The sequence below is a fragment of the Phocoena phocoena genome, chromosome 3 (assembly GCF_963924675.1).
Source record: "Phocoena phocoena chromosome 3, mPhoPho1.1, whole genome shotgun sequence".
In the NCBI taxonomy this organism is placed as follows: Eukaryota; Metazoa; Chordata; class Mammalia; order Artiodactyla; family Phocoenidae; genus Phocoena; species Phocoena phocoena.
In genome coordinates this window covers 172624054-172641369 of record NC_089221.1, presented here as the reverse complement: position 1 = coordinate 172641369, position 17316 = coordinate 172624054, and the positions used below count along the sequence as shown (strand labels likewise).

At 56.3% G+C, this 17316-nt stretch overlaps 1 protein-coding gene across 1 annotated transcript; it reads left to right on the top strand.

Annotated features, from left to right (window-relative positions):
- Positions 1–611: 611 nt before the first annotated feature.
- On the top strand, positions 612–17265 carry PWWP3A (PWWP domain containing 3A, DNA repair factor). The gene is made up of 13 exons (XM_065873875.1): positions 612–668; positions 1244–1329; positions 2843–2913; positions 4464–5195; positions 6344–6445; positions 8139–8209; positions 9512–9588; positions 10051–10111; positions 11555–11630; positions 11968–12018; positions 12433–12869; positions 14006–14094; positions 17211–17265. The coding sequence occupies exons 1-13, from the start codon at positions 612–614 to the stop codon at positions 17263–17265; spliced, it is 1965 nt and encodes a 654-aa protein (XP_065729947.1).
- The last annotated feature ends 51 nt before the right edge of the window (positions 17266–17316 follow it).

Here is a 17316-nt window from a genome sequence, read left to right as displayed (position 1 = left end):
GTCAACCCCTCTTTGCACAAACGAACCCCCCCCCCACGTCCTTTTCTTTACTGTCACCGCCAGACCAGCCTTCCCCATTGATGTAATCAACGGTCTGCAGCTGTCCAGTCCTTTCAGGGACACGGCAGCCGAAAGAGCAGTCATTTTCCTCTGATTTTATGTTTTTGCGCTGTGGTCAACTGTTAACTCCCCAAACATGGGAGGGTTGTAAGCTTTGATTGTTTTTAAGCTTTGATTGTTTACAACGCCTCTCCCGCCGACGTTGGAGGCAGGCTGATTTATTCAGGAGCCTTTTAAAAATAATCTAGACAGAACCTTTGGGAGGGACTTTGGCTGTATTTTATTTATGAAAATCATCCAGGCGTCTCCCTGGGCACTGAGGCCAGTCACTTCTTTTTGGCATTGAGCCCACTCAGTGCAGGATGATGGAATTGAACCATCTCCTTGAGGATCAGCCCCGCTAACCTTTGCCCTTGAGGGTTGTGTCTGCGTTGAAATGGGAAGCAAACGATGTTATAAACCACCGTGCAAATTTTGTTGCAGGGCACATCGCGTCAGACCTTCGAGTACTTTGTGCCAAATCATTACTGCTTACCACATGAGTCTAAATCATGATGGATGCCAAGTATGTCCTCTGCAGATGGAAAAAGCGATTATGGCCTGCAAAGGTGACAGCCATTCTTCTGTAATTTCAGGAATTAGAAGTGACTTTCGGGTGACAAGTAAAATCTTTATCAGGAGATACCTAGGAGCTGCTTCAGCGAAATAATTGAGTCTGAACAGTTGGCGCTCCTCTCCGTTGGCACCGATTCTCCCTCCTTCCCCGTCTAATGGGGTTTTGGTTGAGTGCTTACAAGGTTATGCTTCCGAAAGTGTCTTTTTTTTTCCCTCACACTGGGGAAAAAAACCCCACAAATTTAACAGAGTCAGCTATAAAAAGGCATGTAATGCTGTAACTCAAGGAAATAGCTGGCCGGGAGCCCTGATAGTAAATAACAGGAGTATCTCGGGGAGACTTCCCAGCAGCATAGTGGGAAGAGGGCCAGATAAAACCCTGGTACTGGTCTGGATCTGCTGCTGCACCTTGTGCCTCGGTTTCCCTGCTTCTGGAGTCCTTTGCTCCTTTAAGAATCACCTGCTGCATTTGTATTTATGGGTCGCCACGGCTTCTTACGTTGTGTTAGCTGTTTGTTGTGTCTTAGTAACAAGGTTTTTTTTTTCTTCTTTTTTTTTTCTAATGTAGGTCTTGACCGGAACTGAGAAGTCAGCCAAAAATAAGAGAAAAAAGGAATTTTTTCTAAACGTTCAGATACTTTCCCTAGACAAAAAGTTAAGTGTTGTGTTTTTGTGATATTATCTTTTTTCCATATGGGATTTCGGATACCACCACTCCTTCCCCAAAAAAGCGAAGAGCACTCTTAAGGGCTTCTTATTATTTTAGTTATAAATGGGGTCAAAATAACCCAAAGAGGAAAACAACTGGTTTTATTTCACGAAAGTTTGGAAATTGGAGATGTATACGAGGTACTGATGTCCAGCGAGATCAGTACAAAAATGGAACGAATGTAAATTAAACGGGAGGTAAACGCTTGTTGGGGTTCAAGTAGGGCTGTTTCCTTCCCACAGATGTATTTGTGTGTCTTTTTTTCAGAAACTTGTGTAACAGTCCCCTGAGTTTCGGGATATTTGATGTTTGAGCCTGTGCCTCTCCTAAGAAACTGTCGTTTAGCGTTCAGAAGGCAAACGCATGGATGTGGGGGAAGCACGTTACGTTGTGTTCTTGATCGTCCGTGGTGGAAGGACGTAGATGACCGGGAATGATTAAAATGCCCAGGTCATGTGTGTCTGACTGGAGAATTCCCAATTCTAAATAGAGAATGAAACCAAGTCAGCTCCTGCCCCCGCCTCCCTGCGTCCCCATCCCTCTTTCTTCAGAGCTGTTCCTAAGCCTGCTTAGTCCACAGCTCACACTTTCCCCAAGGCTGGGAAGGTAATTGAATACTTGAGTTTGAAAGGAAAGCCCATCCTTTTAAACTAAAACACACCTGCTGGTCTGTAAACAGCTTTGAGTGACATTATGCTCTACCCTGAAAATCTAACAAAGGAGTTATTTGTGCAGTTGAAAGTGGGATTTGCTGCATAAAAGTCACAATTTGAATTCTTTTTTTTTTTTGCGGTATGCGGGCCTCTCACTGTTGTGGCCTCTCCCGTTGCGGAGGCTCCGGACGCGCAGGCTCAGCGGCCATGGCTCACGGGCCCAGCCACACCGCAGCATGTGGGATCTTCCCAGACCGGGGCACGAACCCGTGTTCCCTGCATCGGCAGGCGCACTCTCAACCACTGCACCACCAGGGAAGCCCTAATTTTCCTTTTTTATTTTTTTAATTTAAAAAATTTTTTTTCGCAGTACGTGGGCCTCTCACTGTTGCGGCCTCTCCCTTTGCAGAGCACGGGCTCCGGACGCACAGGCCCAGCCGCTCCGCGGCATGTGGGATCTTCCTGGACCGGGGCACAAACCCGTGTCCCCTGCATTGGCAGGCAGACTCTCAACCACTGCGCCACTGAATTCAGGGAAGCCCTGAATTCATTTTTGCTCTTAAATCCAGCCAACCTTTTCTGTCTTAAAAGGGGAAAGGAAAAAAACAAAAAAACATTCACCAGGGACCTTGCTGCCTCTCACCTCAGGTGCATGAATTCCCAGTTGGCCGTGACTTTTGGTTTGAGTGGAAGGGTGCAAAGGAAGAAAATGAATCTAATTCTTTTGTCGTTTAAAGCAAAACATGTTTGAAAACGTCTTGGTGGCATGGCTGGTGGCGTATAACGGCCGTTCCTGTCCCTGCAGAATTAAGGTGAAAAGCACGGGAGCCCAGATCCTGAAGAAGTCTCACATTGAAGGCATCGCTTCCTCGTTAGGTAAGAGCATGTTTTTGAGTAACTCTGAGGTTTTAATTAAGTAAGAGGCAGTTTGGGAGAAGATGGAGACTCAGGTCTGCAAAGCGACCCTGTTCAGGGTTTCCCCTTCATACAAGGGAATGTGATTTCCCTGAGCTGGAGGAGATGGGTCTGTTTCCTTCATCCTTTCTAGAATTTGCCCCTCGAGCCCGTCCTGTTCTTGACTCCCAGGATGGCCAGTGGTGGCATCAGGGTCCACAGGCCACATCTGCGGCCCTGCAGGCCATGCAGAAGGGGGGCACCTCCCTGAAGAAAGGGGGAAAGGCTTTTCCTCTTTGTATGTGTTTTGCTTATCGCGTAGCAAGAGTGAGGTGCTTCTGTTGCTGATCTGGCCTCCGCCCAAGGTCTGAGAAGCAGTTGGATGTGTGTTTAAATTCTATCGCTGAGCCCAGGGGAGAAAAAAGGGTGTGACTGGCACCAGCCTTGCTGCCACGGTGTCTGCGGGCTGTCGGGGCGGGGGGCGGCGTGAGGCGGGCTGGAAGTGGAGCCCAGACTCCGGCCTCCTTGGCATCTCGTCGCAGGTCAGACAGACTTGGCCTGAGCCCGGCCCAGCTCTGCCCAAGGTGCACACACCCTGGGGGAGACAGACCGGGCACCGGCCTAGGCGCGCCGTTCCACAGGCCCAGACGCGGAAGCGTTCTCCCTGCTGAGACTGGGAGTGCTTACTTCACGTGCGGAGAGCTTTCTGTCTTGCGTAAAGGTTGCCCAGGGTATCTTCCAGAGATGACTGTGACGTAGGGTCCGTGTTCCTGCGTCTCTGGGGAAACTGCTCTCGTTCAGAGCACGATGCCCGCCTCGGGCGGCAGCAACCAGCACCTCTCGGATGCCGTGACTGTTCGTGCAGCCCGTGTTGGGGGGCCACTTGCTTGTGGGCGCCTTTACCGTTAGACAGGCAAACACTGTGTTGATGGAGGCATAATTTATGCCTGCTGAGCTGTGGCGTCGCCTCCGTCCCCTCGTTCAGATAAAGAGCAAGGCGCCTGCGCGTCAGAGTGAACGAGGAAAGCTGTTGCAGCGGGGAGGTCAGGCTGAAGTTTCCAGGCCCCTGGTGCCGCTTGCTGGCTTGGAAACGCCCTTGCAGAGGAGTGTGGGCGATTTACCGGCCCACGAGGAGCCTCTTAGTTGTCTGTTCGTCACCCCCACCCCGGAGTACACTGCCCGCAGAGTTTTTATTTAGTTGGTGTGGGTTTCTGTTGACCCTGATTGAATTTGAAACTGTGAGGCTGAGAGAGGATCGGACAAACTGTGAATAGGTTTTGCCGGCGGCATTGTTTTGTAACCTGGAAGAATGTGTCTCTGTTACCCAATCAGGGTAGGGTCAGTCAGTTTGCTTTTGGGAAAGGGAAGCCTTGCAGCCCTCAACTGTTGTTCTGTCGTCCGGGTCCCTCCTTTGGGAAGATGTAGGTGAGAAGCGTCAGCCTCCCTTCAGGTGCCGAGACCAGCGGTCCCAGTGAGACGCCCCAGCTGGTGGAGGGCCCATCACCAGGCTTTGCTCCTTTTCTGTCCTTCAGCCTTGCAGAACGAGGTTGCTGCCACGCCCCTGGAGGAGCTGGCCTACAGGCGGTCGCTCCGCGTGGCTCTGGATGTTTTGAATGAGAGGACCCGTCCGCGTCAAGGAAGCTCTTCCAGGGAAGAGAGGACCACTCGGTCTCTGAGAGCGAAGCCCACGGAACCGGCCTCCTCGCTCTGCCACCCCAGCCCTTCGCCTTTGCTCCACGGATACGCGTCGGGCAGTCCTGGGCACACGAGGAGGGAACGTGCGCCCCAGAGGCTGTCCGGCCTGCCCGCTCGCAAGGAGGACCCCGGGTGCAGAGTGGACCACAAGAAGGGGCTCCGGAGAAGCGGAGGCCTGCGCGCCCAAGCTGTCTCCTTGGCCAGCAGTGGTGCTCAGGACGGACGGGGATCCAGAAAACATCGGGCAAACCGGACGGTGAATCGGACAACGACACCGAGTAAACGGGAGAGGAACCTAGCACGGGGGCCCAGCTGGGGTCAGGAAGCGCCTCCGTCCTCAGAGGGAGCTCGGGAGGAAGAGAGTGAGATGGTGGCCGGCCTGGCAGCCCTGCGCTCCTCTCCCGGAGGTGGGGCCGAGGGTCCTCGGAGCGGCCCCAGTGCCCGTGGCCACCCTGCCCAGCACCTGTGCCCGGACAGTGGCCAGAGGCCGGGGCCCCGCATGGCTCCGCGCAGCCCCACTCAGCTCGGCCCCGCAGAGGAGACCAGAGACGCCCGGCTCCTGGAGGGAGGTAAAAGCCCCGGAGAGGAGGAGTCGTGTGCCGGGGTGGGGGCGGCGTCTGCTTCTCCTGCGGCCCATCCAGAGCCAGACACCCGTGTATTGGTTTTTTTTTTGGTTTTTTTTTTTGCGTTACGTGGGCCTCTCACGGTTGTGGCCTCTCCCGTCGCGGAGCACAGGCTCCGGACGCGCAGGCTGAGCGGCCATGGCTCACGGGCCCAGCCACTCCACGTCCCCTGCATCGGCAGGCGGACTCTTAACCACTGCGCCACCAGGGAAGCCCCACCCGTGTATTTTTAACCAGATCCTGAATTAGATTGTTACCAAGATAGATCCCAAGCAGAGATCTCATAAGTCCTTTTCGTCTGTCTCTCCCACCGGGCTATAATTACCTCAACTGCTCCCAAATACTTGTGTGTTTTTATTTTTGTTTTGAAGCGGAGGGAGGGAGTGGAGGGGTGCGGGGCGGAAGCATGTGGCTGTGATAATGCTGCATCTGCTCCCCGAGGATTAATTCCTTTCTTCTTCCCGTGGCAGAAGCCATGATGCACTCCCGTTAAATTGGCAGGAATCTCAGAAGTGATTAACTCCCTTGAAAGGCTCCTGACTTTTAAGGATTCCCGTTTCATGTATTTTTGTGTGGCTGCAGCCAGGCGCTATGATTCCCTCCGTTTGGACATTGTAGCATCCCACTTCGTTTTGAAATGCTAATTTGCAAATCTTCATTTCTGCACGGCTGATACCTTGTGCTCTGCCTGCCCCGCGATCACTCCTGGGTTTCTGCCTTTCGTCGGCCCCTGAAAGGGGCCTTCTCCCCAGCGCCGGAGGCGCGGGGATGGTTTCCCAAGGGACCTGGCCCCAGGGCCGCCCCCTCCCCGCGTGTCTGAGGGCGCCTACGTGAAGGGACAAGCCGCACGTGAGGACCACTTGCCCAGTTCCTCCACCTTCCCTGCTTGCGCTCGCGGTCTCTCCTGCCCTCCTTTCTCTCTTATTCTGTTGAACGTGCTTTAACCGCCGTGCCCTGCCTGAGCGAGGCCGCGGGGAAGTCTGCGTCGCGGCAGCTTTGCTCTCTGCGCCGATGCCCACGTATCAGGAGGTGTTGTTCCCGGGCTGAGTCCCCAGGACTGTGACGGGGAAAGTCTGATCTACCCTTGTTGGCAGCCCGTCCACCTTCTGAAGAGTCAGTGGAGTTGGACACCGTGAACTCTCTCCTGGCAGAGGACGAGGAGGACGAGGAGCCCCCGAGAATCCTCCTATACCGTGGTGAGTGGGCAGCGCCTTCCTTGGGGGAGGCCTGCGGTGCCCGACGTCCGGGGATGGTCTCTCGCTGCGCCGCCTGGGTTTCGTCCTGAGCCGAGGGCTTACAGACAGGGAGTCCGGGGTCCGCTGTCCAAGACAACCACGTGAGGGGGGGCTCCTTGGGGCGTGACAGCCCAGCCTCCCTGCTGTCCCCTCAGAGGGGACGGAGGACGGCAGCCAAGTGAATAGATGGGCTCTGTCGCCACCGCTTGGGTGCGGCCTGGCGCTGCCTCGCAGCCTTCCCGGGTGGCGTCCGGAGAAGCAGGGGCTTGGCGCCCCCATGTGTGCACAGTGCCCCCGCCCCCGGGGAACAGGTCAGCTGCCCCTGTCCTCCGCGGAAGGGGGTCAGACACAGGCCTAAAGGTCAGGACCGGCCAGGAACGGAAAGCTAGTTTGCTTTCAACTAGATAATTGAGGACCGGTTTCAGTATTAGACTCGCCCGTTAACCGTTAGTCTCAACGTGGTCTGGGGGTGGTTCTGGTTTGGGTTGCGGATCTCTTTATTGTGAAACATTTTCGCGTGCACAGGCTGTAGCACAAGCAGCACCGGAGGCCTGGGGGCTTCTCCTGCACGGCCGGGGGGCTGGCCGAGAGCCACCCCACCCCGTCCCCCGTCATCCCCACGCAGCAGGCTGCCTGCCCTTTCTGTGTACGCGAGTCTCGGGCGTTTCCCGCGGGCTCTGCCGATTGTTCCTGGTGGCGGCTGGTGACTGGGGTGTCTGGATGCTTCCGCCTGGGCTGCAGTGCCTGGGCTCCTGGGGAGTCACTGGGGTCAGCTCCCCGCGGGCTCGCTGGGCGCAGGGGGGCCGCCGTGCCTTCTTGCAGAGGGCGTTTCTGTCCCCGTCTCCACGTGGGGGTCAGTTACAGCCCCAGAAACCCGGGTGTTGGCTCTTTTCTCCCGGTTTTGTCTTCCATTTGGTTTTGGTTTGCTGGTGTTTTGGCCGGTCGGCCCGGGTTGGCTGTCTGCACCCGTGACCCGTCGTCCTGGGGGCCACGACGCTCCTCTCGCGGGTGACCAGCGCTCTGCGTGTGCCCCAGGCGGCTCCCTGTGCCCCAGGTCCCCTTTCTCTCACAGCCCTTCCTCCTGTCAGACACCACAGCGCGGCCGGTTCTTGAATATTTGAGTTATTTACACATTCTGGAACTTTTTTGGTTGAGGATGCAGTTAAATTTTGTTGAGAAGTTACTTGTAGTTATCTTACGATTGCTTGAATAGTTCTTTTTATTTTAACCCTTTAAAGCCCCCAGTTTCCCAGACAGATGAGCTTCTCAGAAATTCAGTCCCCATATGGGGTCTTCATTGTGTGCTGTGGTCTCCTTTCTGTTTATGTGCCAAGCTCTTTAAAAAGTGCTTTATTCTGGAGTAACCTGAGGCTTATAGAGCAGTTGCAGAGGTGGCACCGAGCCCCCGCCCGCCCCTGTCCCCACGAGCACGGCACACGGTCACTGCTAGGAAACCAGCTGTCACCCTGGCCACGCTTGTGGTCGGCATTTGGGTTCCAGGGGCAGGAGTTACAAACCGGCCCCTCAGACTCTCGGGTCAACGCTGGGCTTAAACAGTGTCTCCGTGGTTGTGTTTTCTCCAGCAGTTGCTTTTGGTGCCTGATATGGATCTAACTTGTCTCTTTTTGTTTTCCTTTCTTTCTTTCAATTCTAGAACCACGTTCGTTTGAAGTAGGAATGCTAGTCTGGCTTAAATACCAAAAATACCCCTTCTGGCCCGCAGTGGTAAGAATCCTTCTCTGCCCCCGGCTTGCTCGGTTGGTCCCCCGAGCCTGAGGTCCAGCGTCCTCCATTCTTGACACCAGGACCCGGGCAGCTGGTTCACTGTTCTGTTGTTACTGGGGAAACACTGGGTCCATGAGCATCGACGTGGACACGTTTACCTAAGGAAAGGGGGTCTCAGCCTTCTGGCACAAAGCATTGTGAGGCTTATAGGTCAGGTTTTTATCAAGCAGGCTTAGAAAGCCTGCCTCCAAAAAATGCCCACGGTTTGCTCATTTTCACTATTCTACATTTCAGCTTTTTAGCGAGCAGATTAGGGTGGGCATCGGTTGCACAGCAGGTGTTTGAGGTCCTGGCTGCGCCCCCAGTGCAGGGGACACCCTTAAGTGTGGCTGCCGTCCTGGCTGTGCTTCCTCCGCCTGCTTGGGCGGTGCCCATGGTCAGCTGGAGAATTTGTGAGGCAGGGGCACCACCCGGTTGCCCTCGCTCCTGCCATTTCCACCTTAATTTCCCCCCCACCCTTTGTCTTCTGGCAGGGACAGGATTCTGATGGTTCTAGCTGTAGTCCTTTAACTTTTAGGAACAGGCAGTGGCGTGTAAATCCGAAAGATAGCTGCCACAGTGGAGCGGCTTTTGTTGTCGCGATGTGTCTGAGCTCGTCCAGGTCAGCATGGCCTCCTGGCACGTGACTGACCGTCCCGGGAAGGACAGAATGATATCTTTGCGGCACCTGTAGATAGAGCGCAGACGTGCAGTTGAACCGGGGTTGCCGTGCGGCTCCGTGGCAGGGTTTGGGGGGCTGATTATCGGGGACCCTCGCTTCCCGAGGTGCCGTGTCCCCCTGCGGTTGGCAGCCCTCTCCCCGCCTTTCCGCTTTCCCCAGTTCCCGGGGGCCCTGCTGGTTCATGGGTGCCAGTGGCCTGCGGGCTCCAGCCTCACCCACGGCGCTGGTGACACCGAGGGGGGGCCCCTCCGGGGTCCACAGCCTGCCGCCTCCCGCCTGACCTCTGCTGGGCCCGGCCGGGGCCTCCCGGAGCTCGCTTTGCCCATCCCCCAGAGTGAGGAGGATCGCGCCCTGAGCCGAGCGGAAGTGCTGAAGGCAGCAGCCTTGATTCCTCTCGTAGAGCCCTGGCTCTGCTCGGTCGGAGGGCCGCGCGACGCTTTCTCAGCATTCCCCGGTGTTGGCTGTCAGTCCAAGCCGGCTGCGTTCCTCGTCACATGCTTGGCGAGGTGACATCAGGAAAGTGTCGAAAACCCACGCCCTTCTGGGTCCTTGACACCTGGTTTTCTTGGATCTGCCAACAGGTCAAAAGCGTCAGGCGAAGAGATAAGAAAGCGAGTGTGCTTTTCATTGAAGGAAACATGAACCCCAAAGGGAGAGGGTAAACCCACTGTTCTCTGCTCTTGCCGAGTGCTTCTGGGTGGAGGCTGGCGAAGGGGGCCGGGGTGGGGTCCAGAGCCCCACATGAGGATCCCTGTAAAGGTTGTGTTCAGGGACGCGGCCAGATGGTCGGGTTTTCCAGACTGCTTGTCGGCTTCCAGAGTCAGCCCTGCCGGACACTCCTTGGGCCCCCGTTTCCCACAAACTGCAGCAAAGTTGGCTCCCTGCAGGGGCCGTGAGCAGCCCCCTGCCCAGTCACCCCCCCTAGTCCTCGACTGGGGGCAGGAGCACCGACTGCCCGGAGCTGGCCTGGAAGTGTGGGCACACCTGGGCCCGGCTCCGAGGGGCTCCCTCCACCGACGAGCCGGCACTGGCAGAGGCCCGACGCTTTCCCAGAGGAAGGAGGCTTTTAGGTCGCGAGATGGGGCTGGTTCCCGTGAACCTCTGCTCTCTCTGCTTCCAGCATCGCGGTGTCTCTCCGGCGATTGAAGCACTTTGATTGTAAAGAAAAGCAGGCGCTTCTGGTACGTGGATGGTTGTTTGCGCTGCTTTGAAGGGCTGGCTTGGTGGCTGGTAACCACCATGAGGCCCTTCAGACAGCGCTAGTTGTGGGAGTGACGCCTGGCCTCGGCTGCTCCGCTGGGGGCCACTGCCCCTGGGGCGGCTGCTGGCCATTCCCCACTGAGCAGGTTTGGCGTGGAGGACAGGGCGCCCTGCGCAGAAGGGAGGTGGGAGAGCCCAGGGCCAAGGCCCACAAGTTGCGGCTGTGTCTGAGCCGCCCCCGGGAAGGGCACCATAGACCCCGAGGCCGTGAGCCTGAGCGCCACATACATCAGGGAACACCATCGCCGTGGCCCTGTGACTGGCCCAGCCCGAGTCCCCGGGAGCTGGTCCACAAGGTGCTGTCTGTTAACTCTGAAACACCCACCACTTCGTTGTCCCAACTTTCAAAAACACAGACTGCGACTGGGTCGGGCAATGGGGCCCGTGAGCCCCGCTCCAACGTGGGTGTCTGCTTGGCCCCCGGTCAGCAGGCTCTGCGCTCGGCATGGGGTGATGCCTTCCCATGTGGGAAGCAGCGTTTGAGCTGGTTCCCAGGGTGAGTGGGATGCGGTAGGACTGTCAGGGCGTCTCCCGCCAACCATCTGTTCTCTGAGGGCAGCAGGCCGCGGGCCTTGACTGCGGGCGCTGCTCGGAAGGTCGGCACCCACGCTGGACCCAGCCTTGGGCTCTTGGGACCGGAGGGCGGGGGCAGTGGGGAGGGGGGAATCGAGTTTGAGATTCGTGTGCCTCAAATACCTGAGGAATGGGTTTTATCGCAAGGACGCCTGGGTTCAAGAAGATGGCACGTAGGTCTCGCGGGACCCGGATGCCTGGGCACGTCCCCTGGAAACGGGCCGTGGGAGCTCGGGCATGTGCCGGCGCCACCCTGCTGTCCCAGGTGCTGGTCAGCGGGCCTGGCCACGGCCCAAGCGCCCTCCTCCTCTGGAGCTGCCTGCCCCTCCCATCACACGCCTGTGGGTCTCAGGCTGGTCTCGCTGGTCATCCCAGCTTAGGGGTTCTCACCGGGGGTGACGGCCTTGGGTTGCTGTGAGGATCACAGGCCAGGGGTCCCTCCTCCGGGGCAGCACTTCTTCCCACTGACCGTGTACAGTCGAGGGCCACGGGCCCAGAGGCGTCTCCCACGGGGTTCATCTCCTGCAACCTCACATCTTGTCAGTCTGATGGCCCATCAGCTGCCCTGCGGTGGGTTTTCGCCCTCCTGCTCTCAGGGTCTCTGGTGTCTCTCTCGGCCCCGAGGGCTTGGCTCACAGGTGACCATTTTCTGAGCAGCCCCGGCCCCAGACATGCCTCGCAGGGAGCCCTGTGCGGGGGCGTCTGCAGGCCCCTTCCTGGACGAGGGGACTGAGGACGCGGGACCTCGGAGGTGCTCCCAGCTGACGCCCGCCGTCTGGCTTTTGTTGCAGGACGAGGCCAAGGAGGATTTCGACCAGGCCATCGGCTGGTGCGTCTCCCTCATCACCGACTACAGGGTCCGACTGGGTACGTGGGGCTCCGGTGCCCCTGCATGAAGTGACGGGGGGCAGCAGTGCGGGGCCTCCCCTGAGGGCCCCCGAGGGCGGAGGGTGGCCCGGTCCCCATAGCTGTCTAGCCCTGCCCCGAGCAGGCTTTCTCCCCATCCCTGCGGATGGGCAGGCGCCTGGTGGAGGCTCATCCTGGATCTGAACAGAACAGTTTCCTTTGAATCCGGGTTGGTTTCCATCTGTCCCAGGTCCGGCCATGGGGGGTCCTCGGGCTTGAGGTCAGGGCTCACACCGGCTGGACGACGTGGCAGAGTCCAGTCCTGTGTGTGACCTGACTTCCCTTCCGCCCCGTGCAGGCTGTGGTTCCTTCGCTGGCTCTTTCCTGGAATACTACGCGGCTGATATAAGTAAGTCCACCAGCAGCTCCTTTAAGGTAGGACCCGCTCTTTTGCCCGTTAGGAGTGGCAGTCTTCTTTGAGCTCTGGAGGGGTGTGTGCGGCGGGCAGCGCGCCCCAAGCCTGAGGCCTACGGTCCAGCCACGCCTGGGTCCACGGGGTCCCCTTGCTTCCCTCTGCCGTGGGGCCGGGAGGGCGGCTGCACACCCACACCTGCCGCCAGCACCCAGGTCACCCGCCTGGGGCCGGGGCATCTGCGTGGCCCTTTCCCTGCCCACCTGTCACTGGCGTCTGCAGGGTGCCGCTGAAGCAGGGTGGAGGGCAGAGCTGGGGCGAGGGGCCGGGGTCCTATTGCGGGGAGAGCCCTCGGGGACCGTCCCGGCGCAGCCGAGGGCGCCCAGTCACGGGAGTACACTTCCTCCGCAGGCTCTCCCGTCCGCAAGTCCATCCAGCGGGACGTCCAGGGGACCAGGTTCCCCACGCTGAGTGGGGTGGGCCCCGAGGAGGCCTCGGCCGGGAGCCCGCGGGGCAGGAGGCCGGCCTGCAGGAAGGTGCTCCCTGATCGCTCGCGGGCCGCCCGGGACCGGGCCAACCAGAAGCTGGTAGAGTACATCGTGAAGGCGCGGGGTGCCGAGAGCCACCTGCGGGCCATCCTGAAGAACAGGAAGCCGTCCAGGTGGCTAAAGACGTTCCTGAGCTCGGGTCAGTACGTGACCTGCGTGGAGACCTACCTGGAGGACGAGGAGCAGCTGGACCTGGTGGTGAAGTACCTGCAGGGGGTGTACCAGGAGGCGGGCAGCAGGCTGCTGGCACGCGGGCACGCGGACGGCATCCGCTTCGTCCTGGACGTGCTTCTGCCCGAGGTGAGCGCCGGCGGGCCCTGCGGCACCCTGGGGTGCCGGGGCCTGGGCGTTGTTCTCCAGAAGCCTTCCCGGGGCGGTGCCGCCTGAGCCGTCTCCCCGAGGCGCTGTGGGCTGGGCGCTGCGGCCTGGGCCCCTCGGCTGGTCCCTGGCCCAGGGGAAGGGGAGCTTAAGCTTTGGGAACGCGCTTCAGCTGGGGCATGGGCGGTCGAGGAGCTGGTGCACGGCCCCTCGGCCGGTCTTCAGTTCAGGGAGGATGCTGCTGGTCGTGAATGAATGTGTGGGAAAACGTCACCAGGCTCTACAGTGTTGAGCTTTATCGTTGTGGAGGTTTCAAATACGTTAAGAAAAATTGAGTAGCACCGTGAACCCTCACGTGTCCGTCGCCAGCTGGAATAGTGTGGCCTTGCTCCACTTGCACCTCCAGTCCCTCCTTCTGGATTGTTTTTTATCCGTGCATACTTTCATGTGTATCTCTACAAAGGGTGATCCTGCCCCCTGGGGACACTGGGGGATGTCTGGGGTTGTCTGTGGTCGTCACGAGTGGGGGGCTTCTGCCATCCTGTGGGTGGGGACCAGGTTGCCGCTCCACACCCCACAGTCCAGGACGGCCCCTGTGTCAGCCGTGCCGAGGGGAGAGAGACCCTGCTCTGAACCAGAAGAACTCTTCAAAAATAAAATAGCTACGATACTATGATGTCACTCCAAAAAGCAACAGTGATTTGATATCAGGCATCTATTGTATATTCAGATTACTTCTTTGTGTTTTCTTGTTTTTTTCCTTTTTTTTTTTTTTTTATGGCCACCGCACGCAGCCTGTGGGATCTTATTAGTTCCCCAACTAGGGATTGAACCCAGGCCTGGCAGTGAAAGCATGGAGTCCTAACCACTGGACCGCTAGGGAAGTCCCCAGGTTCTGCCTTCCGCTGCTTTTAGTGACATGAACTCTCATCTCATCCAAAAGAGAGCATTGTAGATTTAATTAGGAAACACCAGGAGCAGAGATTTTGCAGACTGCACGATTGTTGAGCTGGGAGGGCCCTGGCGGCTGGGGCGTGGCTGGACCACCCGCCCACACGACCTGCTCCGTGCGGGCCGCCGGGCCTGGCCCGAGCCTGACGTGTGCTGCCCTCTTGCAGGCCATCATCTGCGCGATTTCCGCAGTGGATGCTGTGGACTACAAGACGGCTGAGGAGAAGTACATACGAGGACCTTCACTCAGCTACCGGTAGGCAGGCCGCACTGCGTCCTGAAGGGCTTCGTCTCCATGCGCCGGCGGCCGCAGTGGCTGGGCTGAGGGGCCCTGGTCCGAGCGGGCAGAGCTGGGCCCGCTGGGCCCTACGTCCTTCGTGGGGCTGATGTTTGCTTCCCCAGCGTTCTTCCCCGTTGCCTCGATGCCACGGCTATTTGAGGAAACAGTGAGATTAAGCAGCAGCCGCTGCCCGGACGTCCCTGGCTGGCGGGAAGAATGCAGTGATCAAGATGTTCCTCTCACGTTGCTGTGGTTAGCGCCCTGGACTGGCGGTCTGGAGCCCCTAATCCCGTCTCTGGGCGGGCTGCCAGGCCTTGCTGGGAGCAGGCGGGGTCGCGTGGCGGTGACAGGCTGAAGACTCAACTAGGGTCTCGTGGTACAGACTGTCCCCAGCCTCAGCGGCTGCCCTGCACACCCGGTAAAGAGACGGTGCTCCCGGGAGAGTGAGGTCTGAGCGGCCTATCTCCAGCTGGCACCACCCTCCCGCTCGGGCTGCCGGTCGGAGGGCGTCCTGAGTTTCCCACAGCCTCAACCGGCTGCAGGCACCCCAGATGCCTATGGAGGGCCATGGGCTGTGCCCCAGCTGCGCCCTGCCGCCTCAGGCGCTGAGGCTGGGCAGCCAGGGGTCCCTTGGGCGGGGTGTCAGTCGGGCAGTGGGTCTGTCCTGGTGCATCCACCTCCCGCTTCTTTTCACACCGTTGTTGCACAAACCATCGAGCCTCGGCACCACGACAGGGTTTGGGTCTCCTCTTGGGGTTCTTAGGCTGCTGTGTTCCGTTTACATGTGGGTCGTCCCCCTCGGGAGCATATTCCTTGTTGATCCTGAGAGGGGCAGCCAGTCAACTAACTGATCGTGTAATTTTTTGTTAACAGATAGCCATTTTAAAGGACAATTTGCTGTTTCACCATTTTTTCTTTGTAGTTTATTTTTCTTCATTGTGGTGAAACACCCATAACGTAAAATTCAACATCTTAACCCTTTTAAGCGCACAGCTCAGTGGCATTGAGCACATTGACACTGTCGGGCAACCATCCCCACCATCATTTCCAGAACTTTCTCATCTTCCCAAACTGAAACTTGGTCCCTATGAAACACTCACTTCTCTGTTTATGGGTTTTTTTTTTTGGTTGGTTGGTTTTTTTGTTTGTTTGTTTTTAGCAGTACACGGGCCTCTCACTGTTGTGGCCTCTCCCGTCGCGGAGCACAGGCTCCGGACGCGCAGGCTCAGCGGCCATGGCTCACGGGCCCATCCGCTCCGCAGCATGTGGGATCTTCCCGGACCGGGGCACAAACCCGTGTCCCCTGCATCGGCAGGCGGACTCTCAACCACTGTGCACCAGGGAAGCCCTGTTTGTTTGTTTTTAATTGAAGTATAATTGATTTACAATATTATGTTACTTTCAGGTGTACGGCAAAGTGACTCAGTTATATGTATACGCGTGTGTGTGTCTGTGTTCTTTTTTTTTAGATTTTTTTCACTACAGTTTGTTACAAGATACGGAGTATAGCTCCCTGTGCTATATAGTAAATCCTTGATGTTCATCTATTTTATATATACCAGTGTGCATCTGTTAATCTCAAACTCCCACTTTATCCCTTCCCACCCTTCCCCTTTGGCAACCATAAGTTTGTTTATGTCTGTGAGTCTGTGTCTGTTTTGTAAATAAGTTCATTTGTGTCATATTTTAGATTTAGATTCCACATATAAGTGATGTAGTATGGTATTTCTCCTTTTCTGCCTGATTTACTTCACTTAGTATGGGGATTTCCCTGGCGGTCCGTGGTTAGGAGTTGATGCTCTCACTGCCGCAGCCAGGTTCCATCCCTGGTTGGGGAACTAAGATCCCACAAGCCGTGTGGCGTGGCCAAAAAAAACTACAAATAATTCACTTAGTATGATAATCTCTAGGTCCAGCTGTGTTGCTGCAAATGGCATTATTTTGTTCTTTTTTATGGCTGAGTAATATTCTATTGTATATGTGCACCACATCTTCTTTATTTATTCATCGATGGACAATTTAGGTTGTTTCCATGTCTTGGCTGTTGTGAAGCGTGCCGCAATGCATGTTGGGGTGCATGTATCTGTTCTTTTTTTTTCTTAGGATTTTTTTTTTTTTTAAGATTTTTTTGATGTGGACCATTTTTAAAGTCTGTTAAATTTGTTACAGTATTGCTTCTGTTTTGTGTTTTGGTTTTTTGGCCATGACGCATGTGGGATCTTAGCTCCCTGACCAGGGATGGAACCCACGCCCCCTGCATTGGAAGGTGAAGTCCTAACCACTGGACCGCCAGGGAAGTCCCTGTCTTTTCGAATTAGAGTTTTGTCTGGGTATATGCCAGGAGTGGGATTGCTGGATCATATGGTAATTCTGTTTTTACTTTTTTGAGGCATCTCCGTACTGTTTTCCATACTGGCTGCACCAACTTAACATTCCCACCAACAGTGTAGGAGGAGGGTGGAGGGTTCCCTCTTCTCCACATCCTCTCCAGCATTTGTTATTTGTAGACTTTTTTTTTTTAATATTTATTTATTTGGTTGTACCGGGTCTTAGTTGTGGCATGCATGTGGGATCTAGTTCCCTGACCAGGGATCAGGTGATAACCCCTGCATTGGGAGCACGGAATCTTAACCACTGCGCTACCAGGGAAATCGCCCGTTACTCGTAGTCTTCATAACAATGGACATTCCGACCAGTGTGAGGTGATACCTCATTGTAGTTTTGGTTTGCATTTCTGTAATAATTAGTGATGTTGAGCATCTTTTCACGTGCCTGTTGGCCATCTGTATGTCTTTGGGGAAATTTGGATTTAGGTCTTCCCGTTTTTCGATTGGGTTGTTTGTTTTTCTGTTATTGAGTTGTATGAGCTGTTTGTATATTTAGGAAATCAAGCCCTCTTCCGTCACATCATTTGTAAATATTTTCTCCCAGTCCATAGGTTGATGGTTTCCTTTGCTGTGCAAGAGCTTATAAGTTTGGTTAGGATCCCATTTGTTTATTTTTCTTTGATTTCTCTTGCCTTGGGAGAGGGTTTATGTTTATTAAAACACAATTGCTGACTAAAACGAAGTGATCTCCTTTTGGTTTTGCAGGGAAAAAGAAATATTTGATACGCAGCTCCTGGAAGAAAGGAGCCGGCGAAGCTGAGGCCGGTGGAGGCAAGGCCCTGCGCTCTGGAGCACAGGCGGGCCGTTGGCC